Genomic DNA, 12048 nt, shown 5'->3' on the forward strand with positions numbered 1-12048 from the left:
AACTCCTTTCTGAAATACGTGCTGGGGAAATCCAAGTCACTTCTTTTCAGATGGGTAACAATTCCCTGGAGATTTCAGAGTGAAGCAACAGAACCACCATAAACATCTCAGGATAATAAAACAGTTTACCTTTTCATTTTGATAGATAAGATTTGGGGGTGACAATTCAGTTGAATGGAGACAGCATGAGTGAAAATAATGAGGTGATACAGAATGAAACCCTGAAAGTGCTCTCAGCCACAGTGCTACAAGGACGTAGACAACGTGTGGGTCGATCTAATGATGTCATGCAATTATATTCGCTGATCTTCCAATTTGTTTTTTCTTCGTAGATGTGTGAAAATGATGTGTGTGTTTTTGTTCTGTTTTTCATGTGTCTGAGGACACATTACGTAACTGCTGCTACATCTCGGAACTGGCATTAAAAAGCACGCACTTTCCTATTTGCTTTCCCCAAATCAGCTTTCATACCAGCAACTTCTAGTACCAACCTTTTCTATTCTTTCAAATCCTTCTTTCCCTTCTTTTTTGATTTGTCAGAGGCTTCCCAAAGCTCATTAGCAATTTGCCAAACACCTTCGATAAGTGATGGCATTATTTTCTCTAATTCATAGACAACAGCCTCCCTGCACACTGGTCATGATCACAGCCTAGCTGGGGCACAGGAATAACAGAGCCCGATGTTCCTGCTTTGCTAGTCAGTTTCCAATGCTGAGTAACATTATTTCTACCTTGTTTTGCTCACTGTCCTTTATCTCTTCATCTTTTAATAAAGTATGGTTGGATGTAGACAGATTGGTTTGGGGAGTCAGGAAGAAACCTGAATCTGAATCCCAATGCTACCACTTATTAGCTCTGTGACTTTGGGTTAAGTTATTTAACCTCTCAGAGCTCAGACTACCAGTATGTAAAAAAATTAAAAAATATAAAAGTAATGCCTACCTCATAGGGTTATTTTAAGGATTAGTATATTTGTTCTCAAAGTATGGTCCCTGACTAGTAGTGCCACCTTGGAACTTCGTAACATGCAAACATTCATTAGACCTATTGAATCAGAAATCCTGGGGGTTAAGCCTAACAATTTGTGGGATTATTTTTTTTTTTTTTTTTGAGGAGCCCTCCAGGACATTTGGCGCATACTCAGATTTAAGAAACACTGTATCAGGAGAGATCAACCAAAGGATTTCTATGCATGCATATAAGCCTAACCAATGGACACAGGCACCAGCAGGGTGAGGGCATGAGTGGGGGGTGGGAGGGGCAATAGGAGGATAAGGACACATATGTAATACTTTAATCAATCAATAAAAAAATAATAAATAAATAAATAAGAAAGAAAGAAACACTATCAGGTAAAGTGCATAAAGCTCTAAGGGCAGTACTTCCCCATATCATAATTCTCAGCAATGTTAACTCTCTTCTATTTTTCTTTTAATTAGAGTTTGCATTTGTAATCTCAGTTTCCAGACCCTTAAGACACCTGAAATAGTCTCACCCATTTTACCTCCCGAGCCCTCTGTTTTGACAACTTCCTGGTAGGGAGAGCACAAAGTTTAGATCAGAGGCCATTGTGGTTGGTCGTTTGGGTCCCTCCCTTGCTACCAGATCCAACATAACGCATATTCCATATATGAAAAGGTCTCTGCTTTCCATGGATATTTCTTAAGCACTTTGTGTCATTGCCCATAAAGATCGAATCCACGCCTAAAATACGAGTGCCTGTCACAGTCAGACTTCCACTGAAGGGAATAAAGATAGTTTTTGTGAGGAAATGAAACAGTTTCACAAGTGCAATAACCTTCGCACAACCGCAATAAGCTACCAACAAAAAGGAAAGAGTCCGCTCCACCTGAACAAGAGTGCCCCTTCCCGAGCAATGGCATCAGAATTGCTATTTCTGGTGGAGATGCTCTCTGTTGCACTACATTACCATGTAAACCCTCCCTCAAAGCCTTTATTTCCATCACTGAACTACTATCATTGAGCTGTTAAGTTCCTGTAAGGAGCATCTTTTAAATTCCATTGGTCATTTAACCCTTAAGTGTTTGGGGAGGTTGGAAAGGAGGAGGAGAGAGAAAAACACCATTGCAGAATTTTTTGAAAGGTGTTTCTAATTGTGTGACTATGTGATTTTTACTAGAATCACCATCAGGAAACAATAAGACTATAACGTATAAATAAGCTTCACAAGGAACTCAAAGCTCTTGGCAAATTACTGAATGTTGTATTTTTTTTGTTTTAAGATAGAAAACAAGTGCTCATGCCACTTCTTAAGAGAGACTATGGCGGATCTAGAGAATACATCCTAAAAAGACTTTAAAATAGTTGCTGCTGGACCAGAGAGCGACCTTTATAGCATAACAATAAAGAGTAGAAATATGAGAGGACATCGATTTACTCTTTGGCCATGCAAAAATATATTCTGTATGTTTATTAGTTTACAGTCTAATCAGCCAATATCAGAGGTAAAATCCCTTACATGTCTTTAATGCTGCAAATAACTCAGCTTCTGAACATACAGCTAAAAAGCACCAACACAGCATCATTTTACATAAACTCATTATCTCCTACAGAGAATAAGCAATTATAATAAAAGTATGCATAACATTATGTAGTGATTTTTTAAAAATATATTTTTATTGATTTCAGAGAGGAAGGGAGAGGGAGAGAGAGAGATAGAAACATCAATGATGAGAGAGTCATTGATTAGCTGCCTCCTCCACGCCCTACATTGGGGATCGAGCCCGCAACCCGGGCATGTACCCTTACCAAAATGGAACCCAGGACCCTTCAGTCCACAGGCTGATGATGTATCCACTGAGCCAAACCAGCTAGGTCTGTAGTGATCATTTTTATTCCTAGCTTTCTTTTTCCTCAGATGGGCCCTTAATAAATCACATTAGTAAAAAAGTTTGTGTTCAATAAGTTTTCTTCCCTGAAAATAACTTGCTACCTCCTACATGACATAGTGCTGTGTGTTAGGCATGGAGCATACATGACGAACATAATCATAACAAGTTATTTCTACATCAACCTACATTTGGAAGGACTATGGTATTTAAGCAAAATAGAACATAAAATATGTGCATGTGTATATAAGACTTCCAGAAAAATACAAGGGGAATAATCTAAAGGTTATTATTAATAAAGTATTTTCTGTGTACTATAACCAATGGGAGAAAATTTTAATTGACTGAATTTGCCCTTCATCCTAAGTTTAAAAAAAAATCCAATACCAGGAATGTGAGGTGAAGCAGAATTGAACCTTTCCGCAATAACTCAGAATCTTTCTATTGCAAACTACCCTTGTTAGCAGAGATATGAAACACTGAAAAATGGCCTTAGCCAGTTTGGCTCAGTGGATAGATCGTCGGCCTGTGGACTGAAAGGTCCCGGGTTAGATTCCGGTAAAGGGCACACACCCAGGTTGCAGGCTCAATCCCCAGAAGGGGGCATGCAGGAGGCAGCCAATCGATCAAGGATTCTCTCTCATCATTAATCTTTCTATGTCTCTCTCCCTCTCCCTTCCTCTCTGAAATCAATAAAAATATATTTAAAAATAAATAAAGTAAATAAAATAAAATAAAAAGTAAAGCACTGAAAAATGGCCTAACCAGCATGGTTGAGTGGTAGAGCACTGACCTATGAACCAGAAGGTCACAGTTCCATTCCTGGTTGGGGCTGCCCAGGTCCCAGGCTCAATCCCCAGTCAGCGGCATGCAGGAGGCAGCCAATCAATGATTCTCTCTCGTATTTAATGTTTTTCTCTCTCTCTCTCTCTCTCTCTCTCTCTCTCTCTCTCCCTCCCTCCCTCCCTCTCTCCCTCCTTCCCTCTCCTTTCCTCTCTGAAATCAATAGAAATATGTTTTTAAAAAAATGAAATACTGAAAAATGATAAATATGCGAAAGAATTAAAAGTGAAAAAAGCTAGAGTTGTAAATTGTGTTCACCTGTAGATTAGCGGCACAGCCATTTAGAAAAGTATTCCAATGCTAGCCCTTTTATTTCTTTTTCTCTCTAAACATCTCCCTTTATGCTCAAATCCCATCACAAAACATTTGCAAGTTTAAAAAGAATACCTCTGGGTGCTTGAAGGCCTCCTCTCCTCTATTCATTATTTTATTAAATTAATAATATGATATAAAAAATGAAATTCCCATGTATACGGGTGTCCAGAAATTCAATTGTGTTAATTATGGTTATAAATGGGAATGAGACATACTGACAGTGCAGATGGGCTCCTTCCTATTGAGAACTTGTGCTCTTTACTCCACTGAACCCATCATAAATGAACCCATGTTCCAAAAGAAAAACACGTATTTGAGCAAAATGTAAAAGAAGAATGGAATGACCTCAACTTTCATCATATCAGGCAAATAAGAATCATACTTACTAAACTTGACACAAGATAACAAAATCAAAAGTAAAATAAACATACAAAGAAACAAAAGAAATAAGGTGCTAAATTGAAACCCAGGAGTTTAACTTCTTGTTCATCCCTTCTGAGAGACTTAACTATCTAGTCGTAGAATGAGAGTCATTTTTACTGCCATCAGGAGTTCTGGGGACGTTAACATTACGACATTTTTAAAATTATTTACAAAGACTATTGAAGTCACCCAATTGGCGTTTACTGTATTATGTAATACAGTCAGATTAACATATTGAATTTCTCTTGCCTGTTTTTTTCTCTCCAACATTACTGCAAAGAGAAACAAAAACCCAGCAAGACTCTATCGCTATCTGCTTTAAAATTACAGTAAAATGATGGCCATCTGGGTAATTTTACTGGGTCCTACAGAACAGGATATAAGTGATGTATCTGTGGATGGCATGAAAAGCAGCAATGTTGGGTGCCTTGTTTAGAAGGACACAGGCATGAAAGGAGCTAGACGGAGATAGAAGCACCGTTTCTTTCCTTTTCTAAAACATAAGGGTACAGTCAGTATTTCAGTTTAAATGCTCACAACACTGATGTAAGAATTATAAGTGGTAAAATGTTTTCGTGTTAAAGAAGCAATTTTCATTGTATGCCTCACCAAGATTAAGCTTTGAAAAGGAATTTAGAAGTTTTCTCTCACTTTCAACTTTATTTTTCTAAAATAAGAACTAAAAGGTAAACTGGAAGTATTTTATTTTAAATATATTAATAATATATCTAAAATTATCCTATCACAAAGTGTTCTTAAAAAATCTCACAGATTTATCTAAACTTTGCACATAAAAGATTCTCTTCATATAAATCTTTCCTTCCAAAAATAAAATTATATATATATTTTTTATTGTTTAAAGTATTATAAATAGTAGTACATATGTCTCCTTTTTGTCCCCATGACCTTCCCCTGGCCTACAGACTGTCAAAATTATATTTTTAATACTCTCAAAAGAACAAGGTAGTTTAAATAAACTATTTATATATAAATCAAATGAATAATCTCAGACAATGCTAATTAACACTTTAATATAACTTACTATGTAACATTTAAATTCTTCTTTAAAATTAACCTTATATCATACAAAAACAGGTTATGTGTAAGAGAGATATTCAAACGGACTACCTTTCCTCCACACTATTATATATGTAGTTTTTCTTTTGATTAGTAATTCAAAAATAGCAGTAGCTTAAACACAATACTACATGCACATTAGGAGCTCAATAAATATGTGTTACTTATTTGTAATATTGAAAGCAAAATTTATTTTCAAAAATTCACAATACAAATTGTTGTATTAAAAAAGTATATCATATGTGTGATTATTTTACTTTATTTTTTACAGTCATTCAAACTCAAATATCCTAGGGTATACATAATCCTGAGAATGTATAAATAGCTAAAATGACGAAGATGGCCTACACAGTTAACTTTCCAACAAGTTTATTTTACTACCAAAGGGAAAGACATTATTTCAAACTGACTCATTTGAAACTGCATGCATTTAAACACTTCAACAAGTTTATCAAAGAATGAAAAATAAGTAGAAATTGTGACCTAACCAAAGCAAAATCATATTTAAATATAAATGTTGCAACTTGAAAGTAATAACAATGTTGTATAAAATTTATGTAACATTTTAAGAGGAACTGTAAAAAATTTCATCTTCCACGATACAAATATTACCCTACAAGTGGAAATACTATAAACATAATTATTTAGCATAATGTTCTATGTCAGAACAGTAAATAAAACATTCTCAAGTTGAATGCTAAATACCATGGAAAAAGTAGCAAAAACTGTTAAAACAAAGAAGCTCTTATAAACAACATGGAAGTTGTCAAATTTATATTCATTTTGCTGCCTTAATTTGAGGTTTCATTAAGATCTTAATGGGAAAAACATGCACCACTAGTAAAGGAACGCATTTGAAAGGAGGATCTTGTAGGCTAGCATAAGTGACTAAAAACGAGTTTCTTGTGAGCTAACGATGGCATCAAACAAACCACAAGGCAGTCTTCTAAAAGACAGGCAATGATTTAAAAGTCTACTATATTTCACATATCCCTTTCTTTAATCTGGCTCTTTTAATCTTGTTTCAACCTCAAATCATTTCTGGTTGACAAGTGCTTTTGCTTAAATTTGAGGAGCACATAAGCTGTTGAAGGAATGGACTTTTCTTATTTAACATACAACATTTGTTACTACGTCTTTACTTCTATGCTAAAACTTCAATCCTTATTAACATGCTAAAACTCTTTTCTTTGTACTTAGAATGAGACATTTATCTTAAGAGTGAATTTAATTCTAAGTTTAGCCTGAAAAGAAATTTTATCGTATGCTGAATCTGGCATTTAAAAATCGACTGTTCACTATAAGCTCCTAAGTAAGATTCATGTATCTTATTTGTTTTTGTTTTTTTTAAGAAACCTGGCTAACAAAAAGAATAAAGATGGACTTTCATGGAATTTTTATTCATTTATGCCCTAAATATGTTTAGAATCCTTTTACGACCTGTGTCCTAATTTTGATACTACATTTCACACAGAAAATTTTTATGTTTGCCACTCTATTCTTATATGATAATTAAATTTTCAAATGTTCCTATGGCATATGAATAGTACAATTAGTTTGTGTCTAATTATACTGTACCCTTAAGGTGGTATTTGAGCTTCTTTTTGTCCAACAAGAGAAAAACTATTGGAAGTTTCTTTTCCTAGTCTAATGGGACAGTATAAACAACTCCTAGTAGCAGTTATGAGAACTATATATTATATGGGCAGAACTCTTTTAAGTATTCTGAGTAAATTTATAATATTGACATAACTTACATTGCCCAAAACTTCCTTTTGCCTCACTTACTCGGAAAAGCAAAAAATAAAAAAAAATAAAAAATCTAATTTAAAGTTTTTTCAAAAAGGCTATTTTCCCTTTGAATAAAAAAGAAAATAATAGTAGCAACACATTCATTGAGCACTTTCTTGTCCTAAGCAATTTACATTGTTAGTTCATGTAATCATAATGAACCTATGAGTTAGGTGCTACTGATAACTCCATTAACAGATAAGGAAACCAAGAAACAGAAAAACCACCCAAGATCATATAGGTAGTGTACAAGCTGAAGTGTACGAGCTGAGACTTAAGATCTAGGAAGTCTGATTCCGAAGCCCTGACTTTTATCCATTATGTGAAACACACTATACCAGGTTCTAAATACATTTTATTTCACATCTTTATATAAAAGTACTCCATCTTCATTGTGTCTAACTACAAGACAAACCTGTAGTCTGTGCAGTTATGTAAGAATTTTCCAAAATAAATAAGTTACGATAAGTAGGTGCTATGAGCTCAAAATTATAAATTATTTAGGAGTTTCAATGTGAAACACAAATTTCCTCCTTAAACACTAAAATTATTCAAAGCAGAAGTGACTCTTGTTCCTCTGGTACCACATGCAGTTAAAATTTATAGGGTATTTATAGTATACTTTAAATATATTCATATTTCAAAATATAATCAAGTCTTCCAAATGTTCAGCAGGATGTGTAGGGAGCTTCTATTACTACAGTGCTCAAAGCCTTAAACTGGCATGTTAGCCTTGCTTATACACTAGCATTATGAGAGAGAATTCTTCTAATTTCTTTTTCTTTAATATTAAACTGTGATTTAATTTGACCTTTCAAGAAATGAAGTAAACCCAAGAAAACTGCTCTTTGAAAGCTTAAATATCAACATTCATGTCCCATCTACAAATTATTCAGTACTTCGGTGCATCTATCTGTGCTCAGGCCATGCAACGGAAACAACAGTACAAAACAGTTATTTTCTGAGAGTACAACAAATGAATTAGGCATGCGGGACTGAACTGGGACTCACCATGGAGCTTTTATGGAAAAACACCCCGCTCCAAACAGATAAGGCCTTCGTGGAAAAGGGGGGAAAATGCACAAAAAAATTAGAGAAAAACTCATTTAACATTAACAAATACATGTATATCATACTGTTATAGAGTATGGTAAATCACTGAAGAAAATAGTAATCATTGGTAATTCTGCTGAAGATACTAATGAGCTTGATAGAACCAATAAAAATTATATATAACAAGTCCCTTCATTTTCATAGGGTTAGAGATTTCAAAATGTTCTATTTCTCCCCCTTTTCTGGAGCAACCCTATAGGGTTCCTAGGTAAAATAAAATAAATTCAGTTCTGAGGCCCTTTAAAATAAAGTACAAGTTAAATGGAGTAATCGGATGGAGAAAAGAGTGGGATCAGTATAGCAACAGATGTGGGGTTGTGTGACACCGAATGTTTAAAACTAGCCAAAGATAACTCAATCAAAATTCTGCAAGCATTGTCTGCAGTTCACAGGTTGCAGTCTCAGAGCCAGAGCAAGGAAGCACATATTTCTAAGCTGCTAATTTATAGCAAGTTGAACTGCATATTGCTGGTCAAAGGAACAAACACTAAATACAAGTAGTATGACTTATTTTCATTTAGGGTCACATTCCAGGAAACTGGCCATTCTCTTAATAGTGATACAAGAGATTAGCTTCCTCTACCTGGCCGCCATTGGGTGAGGCTGGAATCAGGAAACTAAAGCCACAATTGCTTGCTTTAAATACAACTGGGGATACAAAGTCAGACTTCGGTGTTACACATATTTCTTCTTAATACTCTGTTCACAGTATTTAAGACCTGCTATGCACATTTGCACACAAAGAAGACCGAGTGATCTAATTATACCCGAAACAAAATGTTGCTATGACATCTGACATTTGGAAGGAATAACAAATTGAGAAGGAAAGCACACTATCAAAACTTGGTTATTTTCTTCTTCAACTTTGGTGCGAGGGACATTTCAAAAATCCTGCTAATTAGTATTAATCTCCCAGTGCACTGAGTATATTTGGCTCCAAACTGAAACTTGAGGATAATGTTTCACAACACTAGCTACCATTCTGAGGACTGAAGCACAGAAGCTAGGAACAAGGCAACAGAGGAGTAAGAGACACTAAGTAGAAGAAGGAGTGAGACGAAAGAACTGATATTAAAAACAAGAAATAGAAGAAAAACTTTGCAGATGATGCCGATGCAGAGCATTTATCTCGTTTATCTTACATTTATCTCACAGTTAATGGTAAGACCACAACCAGAGATAAAGTGCCATCATTCACATTTAAAACAGTGGATTTCAAACTTTTTTTTACTGTGACCCATAAAAATATATTTTCAGGTGCAAGCTGGTTTGTTCATAGAAACACTCAAATTGAAACAATTTAATGAATGGGTTTTGGTTGTAATCAACTTTACTGTTTAGGACTTAGTTATAACAAAGATTAATAAACATTCTAACAGGGCAGGTCTGGGTGGAGTCTGAGACTCTGCTTTTCTAACAAGCTCCTAGGTGATGCCAAAGCTGTGTGTTTGCAGACATGCACTTTATTGTATTCTATTTCATTAATGAAAAAAAAATGAAAATTTCCTCTTCTGATTTCATGATCCACTAATTACATCAGAAACAAAATACTACTTGCAGCTCGCCCTGCACCTTGACAAACAGTAATTTAAATAACTGAGACCACATGAAAATTCCAATCTCTCAATAACATAGAGATGCCATGCAGAAATGATCAGAAAATGCAAGGTTCAATACGTTTCCATATGCCCACATATACCTCCCAAGTGAAGAGGTTACTGTTGGTTCACAGTACCCTCTTCCTTTAATTTTCTTCATGCTGCAGAACATCTGAAATAATCAAATACTTCAAATGCTCCTGTGATCTGGAGCATTTAGGCATGAGTTGCTCTTTAGTGTATATTGTATCGATGCCGGGTATGCTCCCATCTCATTCCAAATACCAAACTATATAGCTCATTCACTGTAAAGAATTTGGTAGTTTTATCATAGTTCTTTATGACTTAAAAGGCTTCAAAATGACCCCCAAAACCAACCAAACAAAAATGAAACAAAACCTTAAAGTTTCTACATTTCAAAAGACCAGCTGATGTTCCCCACCTATAAAGCCAGGTTTAGGTGTCCCTTATATATAAACAGGGAACATATTTTTATCCTTCTTCAATCAAGTAAGGATAACACAGCTTAAGGAGAAATCAGAGGGCTGGGGAAACAGGGTGAAAACCTGCCTTAGAATGTACACTTGGCATGTTCCCAATCTATATTCAACCACTTCTTACCCACTCCTACAAACTGGACCTCTGCCACGAACATGTAAGAGAAGAGCCCCAAACCCCAAGGAATTAGAGTGACTGACGTAATTACTGAATTTGTATGGGTAGTGTCAGCTGTTCTTTTGAAATGTGCCTGCTTCATCTTCCCTCAATAGCAAAAGAATTAAAATATAAAGTCACAAAGGACAAGTCCATGATCCAGCTGTCTTCACCTATGACTTTCTCCTTCCCCTCCCAAATCCCACAGTTGGAGTTTTATATGGGGTGATTAGTAGGAAGTAGAGTGTGAGAGTGGGAGTCTATGTTGAATTAAAATTATATGAATATATTCAACTCAATTTATCAAAGTCAGATATTAAGAATATGTGTGTTTTTCAAACGCTATTAAGATTTAGCAGATTTAACAATCCTGCTATATAAAACCTGTTCTCTTCACCATGAATATGTCCTTTTAAAGCTGAATTCTGATTGACAAACACTAGGACTGATCAAGAGACTAAATATCAAGACATGTTTATTACAGACTTGTTGATTGTCCAGCGTGCAATGACTGGGTCATTGGTTCTCAAAGGGTTTCTTCTGGAGATACTCAGAAGACCGGAAGGAACTGAGCATCGATGCTATGTAAGTCTTTAAACTCATGCATTTTGTTGAATTCCACATAGCACCACAAAAGCTCTGGTCTTGCTAGCAGAAAACAAGATAACTTGTGAAGGTTTCTTAAATGTAAGTAAAAAGGTTGATTTGAAATCCTCTATAACCTGAATCTAGTGCTAAAAAGGTATTAGTAATGATTAGGCTCAATCATCTGCTGAGTTAACGAAATCATTGGAATCTAAGCTCTATTAAGACACTTTGAAAGTCCTATTTTATGAGTGATCATACCCTGTGAGAATTCAGGCACCATCACTTAACCAACATTAGAATGAGCATATATAAATATTAAACATACTGAACAGAGAAAAAACAGAAGAAAAGCTATACGACACCATGAGTAAAATTGTAAAGCCATCTCCTCTAACAGTATCTTCTAGGAGCCCTAACGACCCTACTACATCCAGCATGCCCCCTGTTTAAGAGCAACTGAAATGGACACACATGCAAATAAATTAGTCCTTATGTCATTTTCCAGTGTTACTTTTACTTTTTCATTCATTTTAACTGCTCCCTACTAAAGAGACGTATGGCACTGTTGGCTCTCAAATTATTGATCTGTAGGGCAAACTGAAGGTAAACTGTCCAATTTGAGATATATTCAATGAACAAATTTAAATTATAAACTCAAGCTTTTCATTAGAGAAAATTAGATAATGTTCAAATTCTGGCAAATGCGGCAGAAAAGAAACTAGAACAGCAGAAATAGGTTGTCAAATATCTGCAGGAAGTTATTTCTGACTTTTAATACAGTATATAATATACTTTAT

General features: G+C 35.2%; 1 protein-coding gene across 1 annotated transcript in view; it reads right to left on the bottom strand.

The window, feature by feature from the left end:
* Positions 1 to 12048, bottom strand: part of BCAS3 (BCAS3, microtubule associated cell migration factor) — a 454972-nt gene that overhangs the window by 269956 nt on the left and 172968 nt on the right. The window contains exon 17 of the mRNA XM_023756742.1: positions 8310 to 8354. Within this exon, the coding sequence (XP_023612510.1) occupies positions 8310 to 8354 (45 nt within the window). The remainder of the gene's footprint in view (positions 1 to 8309; positions 8355 to 12048) is intronic.

Source organism: Myotis lucifugus, unplaced genomic scaffold, assembly GCF_000147115.1.
Source record: "Myotis lucifugus unplaced genomic scaffold, Myoluc2.0 scaffold_99, whole genome shotgun sequence".
Classification (NCBI taxonomy): domain Eukaryota; kingdom Metazoa; phylum Chordata; class Mammalia; order Chiroptera; family Vespertilionidae; genus Myotis; species Myotis lucifugus.